General features: G+C 32.1%; 2 protein-coding genes across 9 annotated transcripts in view; one reads left to right on the top strand and one right to left on the bottom strand.

Annotated features, from left to right (window-relative positions):
- The first annotated feature begins 2,192 nt into the window (after positions 1–2,192).
- Positions 2,193–24,319, top strand: part of LOC113856472 (two pore calcium channel protein 1) — a 32,301-nt gene continuing 10,174 nt past the window's right edge. For 2 of the 8 annotated variants that reach the window (XM_027488292.1, XM_027488295.1), the window contains exons 1-16: positions 2,442–2,755; positions 3,979–4,122; positions 4,246–4,353; positions 4,601–4,696; positions 6,060–6,190; positions 7,126–7,186; positions 7,385–7,551; positions 7,651–7,756; positions 7,987–8,064; positions 9,922–9,983; positions 10,726–10,798; positions 10,894–10,959; positions 11,076–11,216; positions 16,306–16,363; positions 17,777–17,884; positions 18,547–18,610. In XM_027488292.1, the coding sequence (XP_027344093.1) occupies positions 2,627–2,755; positions 3,979–4,122; positions 4,246–4,353; positions 4,601–4,696; positions 6,060–6,190; positions 7,126–7,186; positions 7,385–7,551; positions 7,651–7,756; positions 7,987–8,064; positions 9,922–9,983; positions 10,726–10,798; positions 10,894–10,959; positions 11,076–11,216; positions 16,306–16,363; positions 17,777–17,884; positions 18,547–18,610 (1,592 nt within the window). In that variant the 5' untranslated portion in view covers positions 2,442–2,626. Of the gene's footprint in view, positions 2,756–3,978; positions 4,123–4,245; positions 4,354–4,600; positions 4,697–6,059; positions 6,191–7,125; positions 7,187–7,384; positions 7,552–7,650; positions 7,757–7,986; positions 8,065–9,921; positions 9,984–10,725; positions 10,799–10,893; positions 10,960–11,075; positions 11,217–16,305; positions 16,364–17,776; positions 17,885–18,546; positions 18,611–24,319 lie in introns of all 8 variants that reach the window. The other 6 variants (XM_027488296.1, XM_027488294.1, XM_027488291.1 and 3 more) reach the window with 6 other exon arrangements.
- On the bottom strand, positions 21,771–24,192 carry LOC113856473. Its single transcript, XM_027488300.1, has one exon. The coding sequence runs from the start codon at positions 24,173–24,175 to the stop codon at positions 22,703–22,705; it is 1,473 nt and encodes a 490-aa protein (XP_027344101.1). The 5' UTR covers positions 24,176–24,192; the 3' UTR covers positions 21,771–22,702.

The raw sequence follows: 24,319 nt of genomic DNA, 5'->3' as shown, positions 1-24,319 counted from the left end.
GCCGTCAGGCTCTGAGTTTACATGTCATAATAACTGATTGTTTGAGTCATTTTCCTTCTTCCTTGTTAAATGCGAACACGCAGACTACATTGTCTGGCCACGTTGCTCTGACATGAACTTCTTCTACTTTGGCTTTATTAGTTGATATTTGATGCTTGTTAATTTTTTATTGGAACTGAAGTATGTGGTTATTTTGTGTATTTGGTAAGGCTATCAAATCACGATTTTTGAATTATGAAGCATAAATCACATTCAACTAGATAATAATCCGCGTATTATCCTAGTATAGAATTTTTTTATCATTTCATTATTTGAAATTTTAAAAATGATTTTTTATTGACATATCTGATCAAAGAATAATAAAATAAAAACCACATATATATATATATATATTATTAATTATGATTAAATTTAATTTTAGTTCTTCACATTATTTATGATGGTTTTAATCTTCATTCTTTAATTTCAAATTGAAACGGTTAAACTCTATTTTAATGAAAATTCAAACAAATAATTCTTTTATCCTTATTTGTTATCAATTGGTCATTTGAATATTGAAACATTTATAGGAAGCGATAGTACATATTCGATGGATGTCTACAGGAGTATGCGGTGGTCACATTTGCTCCAACGTGACTTTCCTTTTGGTCTTTATCATTTGATATTTTTTTAATTATTAATTATCACTTTATATTTTTATGGTTGTTAATTGGTGATTTGAATATTGAAGCATTTATAGGAAGTAAGAGTACGTATTCAATAGAAGGTTATCAAATCGTAAATCAATTGATAAATTAGCCTTCTTGACAATTTTTTTTCATTTAATTATAATTTAAATTTAATTTGAATTATGCATTATATATCTAAATTTAGTAAATAAGTCTATTATTAAAGATTTTTTTTATACGGAAAGATTTGAATTTAAAATTTTATTTAAACAGTATCAAATTATTTGACACTCGGATCAATTTTTATTAATTAACATATTTTTTTAATTAAATTTTTTAAAAATATATTACAAACATTTTTCTAGATTCTTTGTCTACTGATTGTCTTGTAAATGGGCACCGCCAATTGGAATGGGGATGTAAAATCTTAAAAAAATTAGGATAAATTTTGTTCAACCATAAAATTTTAACGTGACAACTATTGCAGTACACATTGCAATTTGCAGTAGTGACGTTTTTAGCGAAATTGGAGACAGTAATTATCTTTAAAACTTAATACCTTGAGCGACAACAACCGGAATTTGGGACCAAGCTTGCACGTGATGAACCTTGTGAGGCAAATCACCTTATGCGTTATGGCTTGTTCACTTGCAGCCCCCGTCTTCTTGTAGTGGAATATTGCTTTGACTTCTTTAGGTATACAAATGAAGAGACATCAGAATTAACTGTCTCTAATTGTTTGGTTAAGTTGTCATTGTTGGCAAGGTTTTTATCTTGCTTCTCCTTCTGTTTCGTTTCTTCCAGAGATATTCACAACTCTTCATACAGCCTGTACTTGGGAGCCGAGTGTACCAAAGGATACCCCTTTTGACTGAGTCATGCCAGGTCGAGACAAGTCAACTATGCATATACTATGACAAATAATATTAAAACTTAGAATAATACCTCGTCTTTAAATCGTGGCCACAATTATAATATATTATGATACTTATCTGATCCTGATCCACACCTTCAATAAAATATTTAAAAGAATTCAATGTTTACATCACCGTTTTTAAATTTATTTTCACATTATCTTTAGTTTGTAAAATAAATTTATAATAAAACTTAATATACAAATTTTATTTTAGTTAAAACAAGTTAAAATTCACATGTTATTTTCATATACATAATATATTACATTTTTTTTGTCTTTATTATAATAATATGGTTTGGAAAATACAAATTAGAGAAAGTACTTTTTATTAACAATATTATAACAGTAAAATTAAAGTGTAAAAATATTAAATATAAAGTCGAATTTAACCTTAAAAAAAATTAACGCTCACTAATGTATGCTTTCAAATGGGTGTAAATAATGCATTCAATATCCCTCGTTTTAGTTTCTAACATCTGTCTCCTGCATTCAAGAATCAACACCCAACCACCCTTGCAATGACCGTCACTGTCGATTCTATAATCAAAGACACAGACAATTTTAAAAACAAAAGACGAACATATAATTAGTAGCACTCAATCAAAATGAAATTTAACAAAGAAGGAATTAAATAAAAGGCCAAAACGCAAGGAAAACGAGTGTGTGAATTGAGTGGTACCGTTAAACGAAGGTGGTAGTCCCCGGTTTTTTACTTTGTAAAGTTGTACCATGCCCAAATTGGTGCAAGCAAGCACGCGACACGTGGATCCCTTGAATCAGAATCACGGTATGGTGTGGTAACGTCACTATCACATCACCATTTCTCGATATACTCAGAAAATTAGTCTCTTCCTTTCACTTCCACACTGTCGTTAATTCGTTGGGGCATTGTTTGAGACCGTGTGCAAAGAGCGTGATCGCATTTCGGAAAGCATTCTTCAACAAGATATTAAGTAGGATAATGATACAGTTATAGTAGCGCTTTTAGCACTCTTCTCTCTTTCAACTTTCTCTCTCTTCGTCGTTTCCTTCTCTCGCCAAAATGGAACGGCCTCTGCTGACAGGCGAGACCAGTGGTGTCGAGAGCTTCAGGCCGCGGGGGATTCACGGTCGCACTGACGCTATCGCCTACGGCACCAACTTCGAGAAAGCCGCTGCGCTCATCGATCTGGTTCGTTCGACTTCTTTCATTTCGCTCTTTCTCTTTCAGAAGCTGTTTAAGTTAATTCAGTGCGTTTTCGGCTCTGTTCTCTGTCTTTTGCAAATCGGTGATTATTGTGCTTTAATTGAGCTTTTAGGTAGCTTTGTAATTGCGTTCGAGTTTCGCATTTGGCATTGTGTTGGAATTAATTATTGTATATAGATAGGTAGATCGGGCGTGCTTGGAGACACGTCGGAAACTTTGTAAACATAGATTTCACACAGAAGTTACAGTTACTAGCATTGAAGTAGATGTGGATCCAAGTACCCTTTAATGGCTTGTTATTGTGCTTTAGAAATGAAATTTGTGTCCAAACTTCTATCACGGACTCATTATCAAAGGCATCTTTAGAATCATCAATTGAATCTGTTCTGGCGATAATGTCAATCTTATTTTTGAACTTGAATCGCATTTTCTATTGAATTGTAGGGGAAGTGATTCTGCATGCTGAAGTCAACATCGTTATTAATATTGTTGTTTTGTAAAGAGAGTGTTAGAAAATTACAAAGGACTTTTATTTCGGCAGAGATAAATAGAAGTAGGAGATGTCAAAATGGAGAGAACGATGGAAAAGTGGGAGGAATATGGGTAGACGTTAATTGTTGTAGAAGATTTTAAATTCTGTTGTTGACAACTGCAATTAAGAGGTGGAAAGCTATATCACTCAAATTTTAATCATAAATTGATATTTTGAAACTGTAAATTTTTATAACAAATTGTATCAGAAATACCATTTTTAGTCAGATTTTAACATTTTCTTTATATTAATCATCACAAAAAAGGAGCTCTTGAATAAAACATGCACAATGAAGGACAAAATGTGGGCAGAGGTCTTGGTAAAACATTGTTCCTGCATTGCGGCTATTTTTCCTTCGTGTTAAATATTTTACCAAGAGTTTATTTTTCTTACCTTCTCATTATAAATTTGTTTGTTAAAGGATAACAGTGGTTCTAATTCCTCGTCTTCAATTTCTGTTAGTATCAAGCAAGAATAATTTTGTTGTTATATATATTTTCATTTATTTGAGTACTTTTACAATAATTTTTTCCTTCTTATTTTTGTCGGCTAAGACCGTGTGCTGACTTTCAAAAAGAAACTTTTATCACATCCTACATGGACATGTATTTTATTCATGTACTTTCTTTTGGGTCAGTTAACTACTTGCTATTCTGGTTGGAAATGCTTTATGCAGGCTGAAGATGGTGTCGGTATCCCTGAGCAAATTCTTGATTCATCAAGCTTTCAAAGCTATGCAAGATTTTATTTTATATTCACTAAATGCAATGTCATCTGGTCTCTTAGTTATTTTGCTTTGATAGTCCTGAATTTCCTTGAGGTTAGTATTAGCAAGCTTCTCATGTTTTTTAGTTTTGGTTGATTGTTTTTGAGGCTTTCCGGCTAAAGAAGATGAAAGTAGATAAGAAAGAAGATACTTCATAATGTACTTTACTTGGTACAGAAACCTCTTTGGTGTAAAAAGATTAGCGCACATTCTTGCAAAGATAGAGAGTATTTCTTTTTGGGACAGTTACCATATCTAACTGATGCAGAATGTCTTATTTATGAGGTAAGAGTTCAGTACTTCAGAGACCATTTTATGGGGTAAATTACTGATGAACCTTTTAGCTGTTGTCACCTTGAAAATGGTCTCATGTAGACAGTCAGTTAGGTATTTACCTACATTTTGAAATAGCAGTGAAACAGCTAATACTACCTGTCTATGTGATTGTCTTATTTACTGAATCAAGCAGTATTGATTTCTCAACTATTTGTGTAGTATTTTGTCTTACATGACCCTTTTTTGTGTAATACAGGGAATAACTCTTGTTTTGCTAATCATGCATACTTTCTTCCCATTAGCATACGAAGGGTCCCGTATATTTTGGAAAAATACTCTTAATCAATTGAAGGTATGTTGCTTCAAGATCCTACTAAAAAATATAATCTGGTAGGAGACAACAAAGCTTTATCATTTCTGCAAGTCTACTTGTCAATAATGTTGCTTTTAGAACCAAATTTTAAACAAAGTGCTCTACCTCTTGAAGGTAGGGTTGCTCAAGACCTAACCTGTCTCCGTCCAAAGCTAGCTGGGCCAGGTTTGGGTTCTGAAAATTAGACCTAACATAATGTTTGTTGTCGTGATCAGGTCACTGGTTGACTTGGCTTGACTAAATGTTACATATTATTTGCATAGATTATTTATTTGTAAATTAAGGATAAATTTCTAATTAGTACATTATGCATAACTTGACACTGATAGTGTTTTATATTTGATACTATATATATATATATACGCACGTGGTAAAACATCTCTAGCTTTAGTTCCCTACTTCTAAATTTTTATGGCTTAACTATGCATACTTTCTGAATTTGTACATTCCAACTCTTGGGTTAGCCCTGTCCTGACCTGATCGCTAACTGGTCATGATGAAGGCCAAATAATTGTCCCAATCAAAATATTGGGTGAATATTAATTTAGCCCAACCCAGTCTGTTGACACCCCTACTGGCTACTAGAAGGATTTTTTATGCAGAAATTATTATCTAGAAGAAAATTTTCTCAATTTAAATAGTGGGTTAGAAATTTGAGTTGAATTTGCCATATACATACTGGAGGAGTCAAGATTCCCAATTCTATTATATTAAATTTTGAAGATAAAATGATAAATAAGTAGAAATCAAACATAAACAAAAGAGATTCTAGTTTAGAAGTTTTTCTATCATTAAGGTTCCTACGTGGAAATTTCAGGAAGTTTTAAAACCTTGAGTACAGTTGAAATTTTGGATAGGGGGTTGGTGAAGGAAAGATAGGTAATAAGGGCATAAGAAGGCCTAAACCCTCATTTGTCTTGGGCCCAAAACAAGATGAGAGATAATATTATGAAGGTTAAATTTATTGTTTAGAGGGAAAATAATTTCTATATAACTGAAGATTTTGGCAAAATGAGTTATAGCTCTATGGAGTTCCTTTGCAACAATATTTTAATTGGTTATGACATCAATGGTATTGTGTCATAATGAGTAGCAACTAACAAGATGAAGCCACTGGTATGCTGAAATGCATGCTTCATCCTCTGTTTGTGTTATGAAACAGTTTGTTTTTCCATTGAATCTTGATTTTGTGTGAGCATTTGTTTTGTAATTAAGCTGGAGAAGATGGGGACTACCATTAGGAAGGGAAAAACCACATCATTTTTATTTATACTGAATTTAAAATCCATTATTTACATGTATACTTTAGTTTACTAATAAATTAATTTGTTGGTATTTCCAGGTCTTCTGTCTACTAGTTCTTGTTGTTGATGTGCTGCTCTATGTTTTTTATTTGTCTCCACTGGCTTTTGATTTTCTTCCCTTCAGAATTGCACCTTATGTCAGGGTTGTTCTTTTTGTTCTGAATATTAGGTATTGTGTGACCTATCTCAACTGTTCTTTTTACTTTGTGAACATACTGTTGTGGATTATACTGTTTGAACCTTTGCTTGAATATTTAATAATAATTGTTGTGCTGTTTCAAATTTAGACATTCTAGTTACTATTATTTGCACAATACAGGACTGGGGGATAATTGAGAGGGATAGAGATAGCATTAGGTAGGATGCAACATATCTTTCATGTATTATATCTTTTATGTTGATAATTAACGTGCACTTCCACCTTTTGGGTGTTGGCTGGCAACAATGTTATGTTGTTGATGATATTGAATGTCCCTTGGCCTATCAAACTTTCTGCACATTGAAGAATGTCTTGGTCAATTTACAGGAGTATGAAGGGTACATGTATTACAAAATAAAATTTTTCAACAACGTCTAATTTTATAGTTTGTTCTTGTGGGCGAGTCAGTTCAATGTTATTCCAAATGTGGAGATTTGACTTTTGTGTGAAATGATACAAAAATTAAACATTTTTGAGATTCCACTTTATTCTGATATCAATGTTTAAAGGAATTGTGTTACTGAAAATTTATTTTCCAAAGTGGAGGACTTTTTGACTTGACCAACACAAAAACTTGAAGCCATTTTTTGGAGGCTTAGTAGTTAGTAGGGATGTTATATCTCTGTTACCAAGTGGTCAAGAGTTTGATCCTTGCCACCTATATATTATTTAAATTATAATTTTAGGAGAGCTTGTCTTGTGCTTTGTGCATACTTCAATCCTTAAGGGCTTTCTAGGTTGATTTGGTTCTTGACACTAATGTTTAATAGTTTATGATTTGATGTCAGTTACCATGGTTTGCATGTCTTCCACTGAAATTCTTGTACGTTCACTATTCAGCCAAAAGCAAAAATCCTCTGTAACCTATTTTGATAGTCAAATTCTGCATTTGAATTTGATCTCAGGGAGCTAAGAGAAACCATCATCATCTTGGCTGGGATGCTTGACACATACTTGAATGTCTTGGTTAGTTCACTTTCACGCTGTTTCTCTCTTGCCTTGCTCTTTGTTGTTCCTGTCCGCAACTTTTACAACAATGTGCACATCTTTTTTCATTCAAAATCTATTGTATTTCCCTTGAATGTTACATTTGGATTATTTCAATGTTATAATCAACACTCTTACTGCACACTGTGTTCTGTCCAATTCTCACGCATATTGCAGGCTTTGGGGCTTCTGTTTCTTATTTTTGCAAGTTGGGTGGCTTATGTGTTTTTTGAGGACACAATACAGGGGAAAACAGTATTTACTTCCTATGGTACTACATTATATCAGATGTTTCTTTTATTTACCACATCCAATAGTCCAGATGTTTGGGTTCCTGCATACAAGTAAGAGCTTGAATTTTATAATTTGAATCTTCCTGGCTATATGACTTTGTCCTTACAATTTGAGATATCATCAATTCTCATCATTTTTTGGCTTTCAAGGTCTTCGCGTTGGTATTGCCTTTTTTTCATATTCTTTGTGCTGGTGGGGGTTTACTTTGTTACAAACTTGATCCTTGCTGTTGTTTATGACAGTTTCAAGAGTGAGGTAATCTTTTTGTACCGTTATCTCTCCCTTTATGTGTTATATATATATATATATATATATATATCTGATGATACAATTGAAACTTGAAAGTATTGGATCAGTGTTGATCTTTATCCTATTTAGCTGTCCACACTCCACACTAGAATGTATTAATAGAATTTCAATGTATATCATGTACTCTAGGATGGATATTTAATAAATGATAACAGTACTTATTTTTTTTGTTTTAGCTTGTAAAACAAGTTTTTGAGAAGGATCGTATGAGAAGAACTATGTTGGAGAAGGCCTTCAGTCTCTTAGATGCACATGTAAGTGTGATTTTCCATGTTTTAGTGTACCATTCTGCTGTCAGACGTAGCTACCCTGCTGATGTCAAACAACTAAGTTTTAATTTTTTTCAATGATTTTGATATGTGATTAGTGATTGCTATATGAATGTGAAAATTCTTGTCTTTCTCATCTTTCTTGTGGTTTTTTTTTTTGTTAATCTTTGATATCCAGTATAAAAATTATTTTTTAATCCTTTTATGTTATAAAAGAAGACAACGTAATGCATATACACATAAGAAATTCATGGGAGCATATATTAGATTTGTGAAATTAAGATTGACCTTTATCTTTAATTAGAACAATATAATGTTCTAAACTTCTTATCTTCCCAGTGAGGAGGATCAAATTGTGTATTAGTAACAGTATAGGCAATTACCCGAAAAATGTCTCAAGGATGTTAAAAAATTAGCTGAGAAAAGATTGAGAATTACTATTCTATTGAGGGCAATAGCAATTGAAGATGTAATGAGAGCACACTAGAACTTTAGAAAGATTGGAAGTGAGCTCATTGAGTTCAAAGATGTTATTTCTTATTTGTAATAGCTAATAAAAGAGAAGGCTTCAGAATTTTTATTTTTTTTTCCTGAAGGAATCTACAGCATCTCTTTATATTAGGATATATGTGCACTATTAATGATATTTTTCTCATAAGTGATGAAAATATTTTAAACAGTGCTTTAAAGTTAAAATGTTGCTTCCATGTTGTTAAAATGTCTCATATTGGCTAGGAATAGAGTCAAAATACTCTTTATAAGGACTTGAATAGTTATTCTCTTAAGAGCTAGCTTTTGGGAGTGAGTTAAGTTCAAGTTTCTTAATATAGTACTAAAGTCTATTCAATTTGAATATTGAGTTCTCATATTGGCTAGGAATAGCGCCAAAATACTCTATATAAGGACTTGAGTAGTCCTCGTCTTAAGAACTAGTTTTTAGGAGTGTGTTAGGCTAAGTTTCTTAATACATGTTAGTGTTTATAATCATAAGAATGATAATTTTAGGCATGTTAATTGTGTTGGCAGTTCTTATTACTGATTAGCCATTGGGGTAAGTAAGGTGTAAGCTAGTTGCTTGAAAGAGTTGGGGGATAGTTGGTTTCTAGGTGGACAGATTCCATATTCCAAATAGAAACTGAAGATGGAAGATGACATGTAAACTGATAACTGTTTATACGAAATTTCATCTTAAATGACATGAAATTGGAGGCCTTTTTTTATTACTGCCCATTTCAATTCTGAATACATATCATGTGAGATATTTTAGAATGATTTGAAAACTGGGACCTTCTACATTTGTTATTGTTTAGAGGAATGAATTTTGGTTTAGATTATAAAATATACAGAATAAAAGGATCAATTAGTTGATGGAGAAACTAAACATTTCGAAGAATTCTCTCTCTCTCTCTCTCTCTTTAAACTCAGGAATCTGGATATTTTGTCTGATGAGTGATGAGTATTAAATTGGCATCTACTTTTTTCTCTTTCAAAGAACCACTGAACCTTTAAATTGTTGAGAAAAGGCTGAGGAACTTTTTTTTGTGAGAACACAGTTTATTAAAATGAATGTCTCTACTATTAAATTGATTATGTGTGGGTTTATGCTTATAGTACTCAATATATAGTATTAAATGACGTTATGCTGTTAGTGTTTGTGTCAAGAATAAACCTTTAATTCTGTTATAAGGATGTAATGTAATTGTTCTTAGTCTGGTCTTCTTTTGTTACTGAAATTATGACTATCTCTTCTTGATTCTTATTCTTTAATTTAGGTTTCTTTTCTAACCGAACAACTTGTTTCTATTTATTCTAAAGCTGTTTGAGATTGTTTTGTGGTCACAGAATCTTGGATATCTCAACAAAGATCAATGCATTAGGCTCTTTGAGGAGCTGAACAAATACAGGTATTACTTCATTATGCTTTCAGATTTATCATACAATTAGTTTTCTGCTTGCTCATATTGATGTTGGAAAAATCAAAATGATTTTGGTATTTGTGAAATGTTATATGTCATCAGAATTTAATAAACATGTTGTTTATTTACGTTTGACAAGATGGGTAAACGGGTGTCAAGGCTTTAAGGGAAATTAGGACCATTGAATATTTCTGTTATGTTCCCATCCAAATTACTGGGATGACAACTAGCAGGTTTTCTTTCCTTTACAACAAGCAAAAGGCTCCTGGACTGTCATGGAACCCTTCTTTAAAGAAAATCTTACTCTGTCTGAGGCTTGAGAAATTCCATGGTTGATTGGCTTTTACGTTGTGATATTTCTTTTTCTTTTTCTTTTTCTTTTCTCATTCTTTCCTTTCTTGAATCAAACACTTGCACACAACACTTGCTATCAGTCACAGAATAATGTGGGAAGACAGCAAACTTTTTTCATGATTAAGAGACGAGGTTGCTCTGCCTAAATGATATATATTGCTTCCACTCTTCACAGTGTTGCTCATGAAATTAGAAGAGTTACACAGTAAGCCACACGTTTGGCTTTTTGTATATTTGTTAGTAGTGTTTCTCTCAGCACATCACTGTGGCTTCTGTTTTGGTTAAAACTTAAAAACTTAAAATGTATTGAATTTTTCTTTTTATTTTGGTAAACTTGGTATCTTTCCATGAAACCTAAATTTTGCATTTTGTTTAGGACTTTGCCAAAAATATCCAAGGAAGAATTTGAGTTGATATTTGATGAGCTAGATGATAGTCATGATGTAAAGGTAATAATTGTTCTTGTGTGTTTTTGGTTATCTTTTATGCACATACTGACGTTTATGTGTGTAAATGCATGTTTTAAATGTATTTTTACTTTCAGATCAACAGGGATGAATTTGCCGATATTTGCAATGCCATTGCTTTAAAATTTCAGAAGGAAGATACTGTAAGTTCAAAGACCCCAAATTTAAACATTTGCAAGTTCATCTAAATGTACTGTAAGTCTGTAACTAGGAAGGTGAAGATTTGTAGCATCTGTAATACTTTCTGATTTTGTTGCAGCCATCTTACTTTGAGTATTTAGCATTCTACCATTCACCCTATTCAAAGAGATTAAAAGCCTTTGTGAAGAGCCCCATGTTTGGATACCTAGTGTCCTTCGTTCTTATACTAAATCTGATTGCTGTTATTGTTGAGACAACGGTATGGAATGTTTTACAATCAAAGTATGTATTTACTATTTTTCCTGCTAAGCAATTTATCAATTCATGTTAATCGAAGACTAGCTTCATTTGATGTGCCTATATGCTAGATATACATGCATTTGTCAATGATGTGGTAGTATGTAGGTGCTATTTGTTATAAAGTTCTTTTAAGAATGTTATTAATGCATGGCTTCAGTAAATAAGGCACAATTCAAATCACTGATTGTTCTACTGACAACTTGATATCAATCCTACCTCTTCAGTTTTAATGGACATAAGAATTGTGAATTTCTTTGCTATTCTCTACTTAGATAACATATTTTGCTCTGAAAAGAACATTATATAGAATATTTATTCTGTTGAGCACTTGTATCAACAAGTTCACATAAAAAGTTTATTTATATGTGATATAGTCATAACTGCCAATAATATGCTTTTTCAAAGCAAATAAACTCAATCATAAGATGATTTGTATGCATGATCATTAAGATAATATCATGTAAGTCAATAATTAGATTTGTTGAAGTTATATTCTATAAAATGCTGTTAAGTAAGGTAAGTGTCGAAGACTTACTCTTGACTCCAATGCGTGTCTATAGGAGTTTGTTAGCTACCCCCCACATCAAATATTGAATAAGAAGCTTAATCCATTTTGTCTAGTCAAGGAGTTTATTTGAGAATAGGGAATAATTTGTTAAAGAGGGAAAGAATAGTATGAGAAAACACTTTCATGTGTAATATTACTACACTTGTAAATTTACCATAGCATTTTGGCAACTTTTTATCTCTCGTTTCTTTTTTGATTACATCATCATTTATATGTGATATTTGGGCAAACTATATTTGATAATTTAGAGGTAGTACTTGAGAAGTCTAAAAGCTCTTACACTCAATCTGAGTTTTTCATTTGACTTAAATTTAACAGATTATAATTTATTATTTCACTGACCATTAGATGTAAGTTAAATGAAATACTCAGATCGAGTATAAGAGTTTTTAAACTTATAGTGGTGTGAGAAGATTCTTCCTCATATATATATATGTGAGTCTAATCCTAATATTTACATGAGAGAATATCCTATATATTCTAGACTATCTCCTAATAATACCAAAGATAATGATAATAAATATTTATAGTAAATAGTAGTAAGTATCATATATTCTCAACACTTCTCAATCTAGTGAATGAATATCTATTATTCCTAGATTACGAGAAAGATTTTGGAATTGCTTGGCTACTAATTCTTTAATGAACATATTTGTTAGTTGATCTTAGGAAGGGACATGGGTGTAGCTTTGAGCCCACTATCTAGTTTTTCCTTAATGAAATGTTGATAAATTTCTATGTTTTGTCTTATCATGTTCGATAGGATTATGTGCTATATTTATGACAAACTTATTATCACACAACATTTTCATACAACTAATGATTTTCTTTTTTTTGGAAATCATATAATGACTTTCATTCACAAAATTTCACACACTTCTTGAGCCATAGAACAAAATTCAACTTCAACACTTCATTTCTTGCTTCTCTACATTACTAGATTTTCATCCAAAAACATGTAGTATTTTGAAGTGGATCTTCTATCTGCAATGGACTTTACCCAGTCAACATGAGTACATATTTCCAAGAAGATAGATTTTCACCTTTTAAAGTGTATGCCTCATTTTCATATACTAGATCATGCATGAATTGACTAACAATGCAGTATGAGAGATATATTAGTTTTTCTACTAGTCTTTGGTATTGAGATTTGTCTATAGTAGAACTCTCTCCCTCTCCTATTTGGTACTTCTATTCTATAGGTACTTTAGTAGGTGTTTTTCAGTCTTTTTGAGAAGATTTAGAATATATTTGCTTTGAGAGAATTTTTTTTTGTTTTGAGTCAGGCATCTCAATTTTCAGGAAGTATTTCAGTTTTTTTAGATCCTTCATCTCAAATTGAACAACTAATTTCTCCTTCAGGCTTTGTTTTTCAATCTTATCAACACTTGCAATGATCATATCATCCACAATATTTATTTACCATCTTGTGAGTTTTATTAAAATAGTATGATCACCTCTTGTCTGGATACTAAGAATACTATAGCCTGAGGAAATCTCTCAAACTAAGCACGAGGAGATTGCTCTTAAGCTCATATTGAGTGTTATTCAATTTGCACATTCTTGTTTCCACCATCAATGGTACCATATCCAGAATATCCCTATACACTTCTTCATCTAAGTCTTTATGCAAGAAAGGATAATTCTTATGGTATTCATTTTTGTTGCTAGTGCAAATGTCTTCCCATAATCAATTCTATAAGTCTGAGTGTATCTATTTGCAATTAATTTGGCCTTTTACCGATCAAGGTAGGTGTGTTTGCTTTCATTGACACTAAGGGTATGCTTGATTTCTCTTTTAAAAAGAGTTTTCAATTTTTTTTTCTAAATATAGCATAAATTTATACTATATTTAGAAAAAAAAAATTGAAAACTCTTTTAAAAATGGAAAACAAACATACCCTAAGTCACTTTTTATTTTCTTGAGTCAAAGGAAAAAGAAGACAATTCCGGCAAATGACAAGGTTTAGAAAGAAGGAATGACAAAGACTCATGAGAATTAATAGACTCAGCTTCCTATAGATTCTCCTCCTGAAGCTGAGAATGAGAATAAAATGACTTTGTTTCATTAAAAGTGACATTCATAAAGGTGTAAACTTGACAAGTTGAAGGGTGATAACATTTATAACTCTTTTTAATTGAAGTATACCCTATAAAAATACATTTAACAACCCAAATATCCAACTTGTCACAACATTGATTGTGAATATAAATAAAGATAGTACAACCAAAGACATGAATCTGAAGGCTATCTATAATAAGAACAAAATAATGACAAGTAGACATTAACTAGATAGGAGTAGAACCATAAAAAGTGCAACTGAGCAATGTATTGATTAAATAAGTATTTGTTAAAATTGCTTCTGCTCAATATGATTTCAGTATTGTCATATGAGATAGTAAAGCTCTGGTAACTTTCAAAAGATGTCAATTTTTTTTTTCTGCAACTTCATTTTGTTAAGGGGTATTTATACACATCAACTCATAAACACTTTTTTTTGTAGAAGTTGAGACAATTTTGGGTTTATATATTCTCACCCATTATTTGTCTATAAACATTTAATTGCTTGTTCAAATTGTGTTTGAACTAGGTGATAAAATTTCCCAAACAACTAAATCCCTTCAATTTTATCTTTTATTAAATAAATCTAAGTAGTAATGTGTGTAGTTATCAATAAACGATACAAACCATAAAGTACAAAAAATATTAGCAATAGGATTCTGTCCCCACACATCAAAGTGGATAAGATTGAAAGGTGCATTAGTGTTATTAAAATTATTTGAAAAAGTAACACAATTATATTTAACAAACTAATGGACATCACATTGAAAAGAATCAACTAACTCTTTCAAAAACAAAGAAGGAAACATACTCCTAAAATAAACTAAAAGGTAGATTACCTAAATGCCTATATTGAAGCCAAATTTGAGAGGAGACATATTCAAAAAAAGATTGATTACAAGAATTGACATCCCTTCTTCAAACATTGTCTTGAACATCATTTATCATTGATTGAAGAAAGCATTATAACTCCCCCCATTCCTTAGCAACTCTATTGGTCTTCTGTGAGGCAAGATCATGAAAAATATAATGAGATAAAGTTATTGCACAATTTAAATCACAAGTGAGTTTATGAATGAAGATAAAATTATTGGAGAGCTTAAGAATATGAAAAACATCTTTTAATGGAAATGAGTTGGTGAGTTGGATATTATCACACTTAAGAATGGGAATTTGTAAACCATTTACAATTGTAATGTGATTTGTACCTGATAAAGTGGAATGAGAAGTGAAAAAAAATAAAAAATCAGGAGTCATATGATCAAAAGCACCAGAGTTGATTATCCAAATATCCTCTGGTATAGAACATGAAGTATTAAAAATGAAAAACTGGAATTCTTACTAGTCATGACAAGAGAGCAAGTGTCTAAGGACTTACTCAAGGAAGTGTCGATAAGGGCTCTTGCAGGCGTTCTAATTCTGTTTTAATGAGAGCAGCAAAGTTCTTCTGTTCACCCATGGTAGAAAAAAAAAGTATGTTTTATTAGAGAACAAGTAGCATTTGAAGGAATGATCTTCTAAATGTTTGCACCTTGGGCAGAAAAGGGTCCTAATCAATAGAGAAGGTTTTGATGAATAAAACGACATTTGCGGCGAGGCAAACAGTGATCATACCATCTGAAGGGTGACAGCTCTGTTGGGGATGAAACTCTGGGGTCTTGCTGGTCTTGGCTGTGTGCTTCAGATGGTATGGTCACTAGAGTTGATTGGTGGTCCAGCAGTGGCAATAGTGAGGACAGTAGCAGGGGCTTTCAGCAGCTGAGACAGAGAGAAAAAGAGGACCTAAGCACAATGAAAGTGCAGATGTACACTGTAATAAAGATGACTACTAAGTTTTGGGTGTCGTGATGAAAGCAGCTTAGGTTTTGGCGTGTGGAAACAAATACCCCGTAATTGAAGTCTCTGATACTAACTTGAAATTTTTTAATTCTTTTATATATGAAATACATTACAATTTATATATATTTGCATGAGAGAATATCATAGATATCCTATAGTATCTCCTAATAATCATAAAGATAATGAAAAATAATTACAGAGATAATGACAATAAATATTTACAATAAATACTAGTAATTGTGATATATTCTCAATAGTAGCAAATATGGATTTTGCAAACTAAAGAATTGATGGCTTGAGTAGATTTTCAAAATGTTGTCAAAGTATGTTTACCAAACATAATGGCACTCTTGATGGATGGATATACAAAAATACACTTTTGTCTTATGATTTGAAGCATGATATTTATTTTCTATAGCAAAGAATGATTATTATAATTTGTGGTTGGTGCTTGCATGTGTGTGTGCGCACGCATGTGTGAAACCATCATCTTGTTACTCCTAGCTTATGCATGTTGTTACTGGTTCAGAAAGACATGTATCCACATGTTGATAATTTTGCATTAACTCACAATTGCAGCTTGATATAGCAAACAATTCTGGTCAAAAGGTGTGGCAAGTGGTTGAGTTCATTTTTGGTAAGGACATCCAAAAAGTGTATATCCTTGCTTTCTCTTGATCTTGCAGGTTAAATTCTTTTTACTACTGTAAAAGATGTTGCTTGGTTTAATGGAGTTAATGATGATTCTTTGAGCTCAAAATCTTGACCATGGCTTGAATTGAGCATTGAAACTCTCCTGACCAAGTTTCTATACTTCACGATTTTCATATGCAGTTTTTTAAATATAAAAAAAATGTACCATTTCAAATATTTGGGATTTTTATATTAGGACCAAGAGATGATTTAGAGCTAGAATCTTCCATATATTTTGCACAACTTTTTTTCAAATCACATAAGAGTTAAGAAAGACCAGAAAATGAAGAATCCCAGATTTCGTTGATTGATAGTAAATAACTCATTTTAACAGGTTTGACATGCCCAATGATTGTGGGTTGGGTTTTTATATTATTATTTATTTAAACATTAAATATGTGAGACAAGCTGAGAAAAATTAGGATTAAATGTAAAGGGGGTAGATAAGAGATATGGTTTCTGAAGTGCTGACGGAAAGAGGACATGTGAAGAGTGGTGACTAATATAGATCCTAGTTAACAAGTTCTCTAGGTATTTAGAGGTGAAACATCCTTTTATAGCACAAATGAGCATCCCAATGTCAAATTACCCACAAAACTAGATATATCATCTCTCTAACTAATTTAAATAATATCTTATGTTAATCTTTTAAGTCACAGTAGTAATCAAATAATCTACAGAGATTAACAATGTGAAGAAGTAAACCTCATACATCATCTCTCTATCTCTCGTAAAATAAAAAAAAAGGCCGAGGAAGATCCCAGATCAATTTTCCATTACTTTGTAGCAATTTTTTACAACATAATTTTTTTTTAGAAAAATTTAATAAACCAATATAACTATAAGCTAGCAATTATGATATCATGTCATATATACAATTGTTTGTCCATCAATTTATTTTCTTCGTCTCCCTAAATTTCTTTGGTCAATTTTTGTATATCATAATTAACTAATTTAGGGAAGTGTTGAGTATTTGTTACTTCTTTGCTTGCTGATCTTTAAATTTGTAAAAAGAATTTGCTAAACTATGTGAATCTCATTTCTTTTGCTTACTCAAATATTTTCTTATGATAATGCATCTTTAGATGAATTAGCATTGGCCGATAATTTTTTTTTCCACTTCTACATGATATGTGCTATTGTGGTTGTATGAACAAAATAATCGTGGCTTGGGATTTTAGTTTACAGCTCGATTGTTTGACATTTCAGTGCTAGTTTACTGTGTGAAATAAAATCGTGAGAATCAGTTGTCTGCTCTATTCTTACTTGGTGCAATATGTTATTTTAATGCACAGAATTCTAGAGTTTTTAATTATAGTTTTACACTCGCAGTTGATTATTCCTTGCTGTTTTTCAGGGTGGATATACGTAATAGAAATGATTCTAAAGGTTTATGCATACGGATTTGCGAACTATTGGCGGGATGGTCAAAATCGCTTTGATTTTATTATCACAGTGACAATTGGTAACCATTTTCTTCTGCTTGTTATTTCTTGTTCTTAAACAACATTTGGGTGAGTACTTCGAGTACTGTGTGAGACAAAAAGGTATTCCTCAATGTCAAGGGAAATTTTAGCTCTCAGCTATAGGACCTGTGGCTGTGATGTTGTTGTATGATATTGAATGTTGAGTGGTAAAGCGTCAACAAGAGAAGAAACATGATATAGCAAAAATTAGAATGTTAAATTGGATGAATAGAGATACTAGACAAAAAGGATTAAGAGTGAACACATTAAAGAGTAAGTTGGGATAGCACCTAAGGTAGAAAAAAGTGGTAGAATCTCACCTTAGATATGGTTTAGGCATGAATGGAGAAGAACTGAAGAAGCCATAGTTGGAGAGTAGAAAATTTTAGGGCAAAACCACTAAGAAGAAATTTGAGGTCAATAGTTTGTCTATAGACATGATTTATGATAGAACATTATGGTGTTGAATGTTGATTAATCCATATAGCTAATTCCACTTAATGGAAAAAGGTTTGGTTGTCATTATAATGTTAGGTGTCTAGAATCTGCTGTTATGTGTTTATTTATATTGCAATCATTTTAGGCCCTGAATTTGTATGTGGAAAAGCCAGTTTTTAAGGCTATGTTATGATGATCTGACTTATAATTCTAAATTTTGCAGTCATTGGAGAAACTGTAACTTTTATTGTACCTGACAGTATGGCTTTTTTCTCAAATGGAGAATGGTACAGACATTTACTATAAATCGTTCATCTGTTTCATACTTCTTTTTTGGGTTTATTCCAGATTACTGCATGAAACATAATGCTTAATGTTACACATTTTGGTAGGGTACAGGGATGCTACTTACGCTCAATTTGTATCAGTTTATAGATGAATTCTTATAAAAGAAAAAATTAATATAAAAATAAAAAAATTAATATAAAAAATAATGACATTTCTCTCGTAAGGTAAAACAACTTATACTACTTAAATTTTAGATAAATTAAATGAATTTTTAAAAAAAATAAAAAATGTAAGTTGATTTTAACTTGTAGAGAGAGTTAGATTTATTTTACTACTTAATTGTTTTCTGTTATAAGTACCTATGATAAGTTTATCTAATCTGGAACTTAATTAAGTATTATTCAATAAGTTCTTTTTATATGGAACTTCATCCTGTAAAAAATTGACTATAAAATTTCTTAAAGTAAGTTAAAACGTGTTTATTCTAATAAATTATAAATAAAAAAAAAAACTTATTGAAATAAGTTGAAAGTAACTTATAACATTTATTCCTCATTTTCAGAAGTCTTCATAAGATATTCCAAATTCTCTCTTATTTTATCAAATACCTTCAAGTACATCAAAGATCTATTTTCATATCAGCTTAGATATTGAATTATTATTGATGTGAAAATGTTCAGAGAGATTTTAATATTATCCATAAGTATGCACCTTTCCATCAATTGAAGCTTTAAACTACTTCTCTATTATTATCATATAAAACATATAAAGTTGAATTTTAGACAGCATCTCTTTTTGGTTCTGCTGTGTCTACCCTAGTAGTTTCAGGTCTCTTAGCTATTGTCCTTGAGAAATGAGTTGGTTTTGTCCATTTCTCAAAAGTTGTTTTTATGGGATTCCTACCTATCAAAATTTTAACTTCTGGTTGTGATGAATGAATAATCATTGAGTCCTCCTCTTTCTATAAACACATATAAAGAAACTTACTATCATAAAACAGAAATAGTGAAATTTTGAAAGATGTTTATATTGTGTTTTGTTGTCATTTCCCATCTATCAATTCTATTTTTTCATTTAATCTATTTTCTTTAGTTATTCACTAGAACAATTATGATTTCAAAGTCAATCCATTTTGGATCTATGATGACATAGCAATAAGGTGCTCAACGGGCCTTTTTCAATCTTTTAAGCTTTAAGACCTTTTCTTGACTTAATTACTTAGTAATTGTAGAGATTAAGAGAGAAAGAGCATAGAGAGAGAGACAGATTAGTATGCTGGAATTGGATACTCTACAATATGTAGAGACCCTTATATTTATAAGGATACATATGTAACTCTACTGGACTAAACCCGTTATTATAATACTAAAATAAACACTAATTCTAATACGTCTATTCTAATTATTCATAATACTCCCTCTCAAGCTGGAGCATAGATATTAATCATGTCCAGCTTGTTACAAATATAATTGTTACGTGTTCCATTTAAAGCTTTTGTAAACACATCTGCTAGTTGGTCACTTGTCCTAACATGAAAGATGGATATAAGCTTCTGTTGAACTTTTTCTCAAATAAAGTGACAATCTATCTCAATATGTTTTGTCCGTTCTTAAAAAATTAGATTTGAGGCAATGTGTATCGCTGCTTGGTTGTCACCCCAAAGTTGCATAGGCTTAGCGCTATCAAATCCTATCTCTTCTAGTATATGTTTCAACCATATTAACTCACAAGCAGTCTGAGCCATCGCCCTGTATTCTGATTCCACACTTGATCTCGAAACAACATTCTGCTTCTTACTTTTCCACGAAATTGAATTATCTTCCAAGAATACACAGTATCTAGTAGTAGATTTTCTGTCCATAGATCCTGCCCAATCAGCATTAGAAAACGCCTCTATCTATGCATGTCCATGATCCTTGTACACAATTTCTTTTACTAGTACTTTCTTCAAATACTTCACAATGGGGATTAATGCTTCCTAGTGAGTATTCGTCGGAGATGACATAAACTGGCTAACAACACTCACTGGAAAAGCAATATCTGGCCTTGTGACAGTTAAGTAATTTAGCTTGCCTACTAATCTTCTGTATTTCTGTGGATCTGCAAAAGGAACTCTATCTGCTGTCAGTTTCACTCTTGGCTCCATAGGTGTCTCACATGGTTTTAGCTCTTATTAGTCTGGTCTCAGTCAATTAGTCTAAAACATATTTTTTTTGTGAAAGGAAGATTCCTTACTTGGAGTACATTACTTCAATACTCAAGAAGTATTTCAGAATTTCTAAGTCTTTTGCCTGTAACTTGGTTTGAAGAAATTTTTTTAAGTTGTTGATTTCTTCTTTGTCACTACTTATAATAACAATATCATCAACATAAACAAGTAAAATATAACTGTGGTTAGTCTGTTTGTAAAACACTGTATGATCACTCTTAATCTTCACAAATTTAAATTCCATAATCACGTCACAAAATCTCCCAAACTATGCTCTAGGTGATTGTTTCAAGCCATATAATGACTTCTTTAAACGACATACTCTTCCACACTACCTCTGAGCAACAAAGCCAGGTGATTGTTTGATGTACACCTCCTCCTGTAAGTCTCCATGTAAGAATACATTATTGACATCTAACTGGAATAATGGCCAATAATGCATAGCTGCAAGAGAGATGAAGATGCAAACAGATAAAAGTTTAGCAACTGGAGAGAACGTATCAGTGTAGTTAACACCGTAAGTTTGGGCATACTTTTTTGTAACAAGGCGTGCCTTCAAACAAGCCATAGAACCATCCGGATTAACTTTCACAGTGTAAATTCACTTACAACCAAGGTAGTTAAAATCGGGATTTTACTTCAAATCGTTAAGGGAAGTAAAAATCGTAAATCGTAAAATCGTAAATCGAATCGTAAGATTTTACAAAAATTATATATACATGAATATAAGTTTATATTCTGCATATAAAATAGCTGAAATTAAAAAATATATATTAAATCACTAAAAGTACTCAAATAATCTGTATTCCATAAGAAAGCTATCAAGCATAATCCATAATGTAACAAATTAACAACCCAAAATATCCAAATCACCATGTTTTTGGTAAATTACAAAGCACAAACACCAAAATAGCATAAAAACTACAAACTAGTAATATTCTAAGATGTCTAATTTAACAATTGTGCCACATTAAAATCATAAAGATCCACCATATTGTATTCATCTTCATCTCCATCAACTTCATTATCCAAATTTAGCATATCAACATCATTCTCAACAACATTGTTTCCATCTTGGTTTTGGGCTAAGGTCTCATCTCCATCCAAGTCCAAATTGTGTGCATCCAAATCCAACCCTTCAATATCTCCAACATCATTTTCTGCAATCCACTCATCATCAGATGAAACATCATCAAGATCTAACTCACGAGCTCTCCTAAGTTGCTTTTTTTTTACTAATTTTGAATTAGCCATAACAAAGACAACATCATTCATTGTCTTTTGCTTCAAACGATTTCTCCTTTTAGTATGGACCTAAACACATTAAAATATGTATAAGCAATATGTAAGCTTGTAGAATGTAGATAATTGAAAACAACTTTACTAAAAATCTTACCATCTCAAATGCACTCCAATTACGTTCACATCCAGAGGAACTACATGTTAAACTTAATACACGAATGGCAAACTTTTGAAGCTCTGGATGTTCATCTCCATATGACTCCCACCAATCAGTTGGATTCTTTTTCAGAAGTGTTGCTCTAGCTAAGGGACTACCGAAAAACATTTGCTGTTTCTTGAAATCATCAATTTGAACATCAATTTTGGCCTGTTCCTCAATATCGGGCACCATCCTTACCATACAATCATACAGTCCTCGTTTAACTTCAAGATCAATTTTAAATCCAGGACTATAATGTAACTGTGGGTTGAGAAAATAGCCAGCAGCATGTAAAGGCCTATGAAGTTGTTTGTCCCATCTATTATCAATGATATTCCATAGAGGCATGTAACTAAAAAATAAATAAAATAAGTTAATCTTTTAAAAATGAATAAAAGACTACTAAATTTTAGGGATTATCTAAATTTGATAGATAATCAATTACCTTTTCTTGACACCATTAAAAGCTATATTGATAGCCTCTTTAGCTTGGTCCATTGCCTCATAAACAAAGCCCATGGCTGGCTTCTCATCTGAATCAACCAAACGAAGGACTTTAATTAAAGGATATGCACCCTTTAAACAAATTAGAACATTCTTCCAAAACCCATTGTCCAAAACAACTTCCTCTACCAAATTTCCCTCTCTTGTCCTAGAAAACTTACTGGACTTCCATTCTTCACACGAGAACATTCTTAAAAGAGCTCCTTTGTTCTCATGAAGGCATCCCAAAGTTAAATATGAAGTGGCAAATCGAGTGATACCTGGTCTCACCAAGTCTTTTGCTTTTGTAAAGCGTTGTAATAATAAAATGAGAGAAGTCCTTGAATAAATATAAGTTGTAATTTTTCTGCCCTTTGGAATTGTTTCCTCATGGAGGGGTATTTTTTTCTCAAAATCTTCAAGCATTAAATCAATGCAATGTGCAGCACAAGGAGTCCAGTATAAATTCTTCCTTTTCTCCATTAACATCTCCCCAGCAGCTTTATAATTTGCTGCATTATCAGTTACAATTTGCACTACGTTTTCCTCACCAATCTCTTCCACAACTTCATCAAGCATCATAAATATTTTATCAGCTGTTTTGGTGATGTGGGAAGCATCAATTGACTTCAAAAACACTGTATCTTTCGGGCTGTTCACTAAGAAATTCAGAATGGTTCTTCTCCTTTTATCAGTCCACCCATCTGTCATTATTGTGCAGCCAACACTCTTCCAAACAGTTTTATGTTCTTCAATAACTTCCATTGTCATCTGCACTTCTTGCTTCAAATACTTCACTCTAATCTCATGATAAGAGGGTGGCTTAAATCCTGAACCATGTTGTGCAATTAACTCACACATGGCAGGAAATTCTTCACTTCTTGCCACATTGAAAGCTATGGCATTGTTGTAGAAAAATCTTGCAATTGCTTGACATGCATCCTCTCTTATACCCTTCTTGAATATGCTGTTTATTGTGGCCTGTGAACCTACACCCCTTTTCTTGCAAAGCTGTCCGATCCCAGCACTCTCAATTTCATCACATTCAATGGCTTTTCTCTTTTCACCAATTTCCAAAGAGCCATTTCTGTTAGCTGTTTTTTTCATCAAGGAAGTAATAATCTCCATCATCTCTTTATTCACATCATCAGGAACAAATTTGCAAGCTTCAACATTTTGATTTGTTTTAGCCAAGTGGTGTTTTAGGCGATAAACCCCTCCATTGAATACCTTTTGGCAGAATTTGCATTGAATCTTCACAGTTCCTTGAACTGAAATTCCATACTTCCATCCCACATCAGCCTTGTTTCCACGGGCATTTCGGGGAACCAATCGTTGAGGCACGCTTGAAGAGCCCATAGCAGTGGAGCTGTCGGTTGCAGTTGGGAGTGACCCAGAAAAGCCACCACTTGAGGTTTGACCACCAGCCATTTTTTATGCCGTTCTCAGACAAGATGAAAAAAAAAAATAGAGGAGGAAGAAGAAACTAGCAAGTCGTTGTCAGCTTGTCCCCTTGAGTTTAGGGTTCCATGATGAAAACAAAGAAATATGAGAAGAAAATAGCAACCAAGTAGA

The sequence above is a fragment of the Abrus precatorius genome, unplaced genomic scaffold, assembly GCF_003935025.1.
Source record: "Abrus precatorius isolate BTA unplaced genomic scaffold, Abrus_2018 Scaffold11, whole genome shotgun sequence".
Taxonomy (NCBI): Eukaryota; Viridiplantae; Streptophyta; class Magnoliopsida; order Fabales; family Fabaceae; genus Abrus; species Abrus precatorius.
Note: the sequence above shows the minus strand (reverse complement) of the source record. Positions and strands in the feature narration are given on the sequence as shown.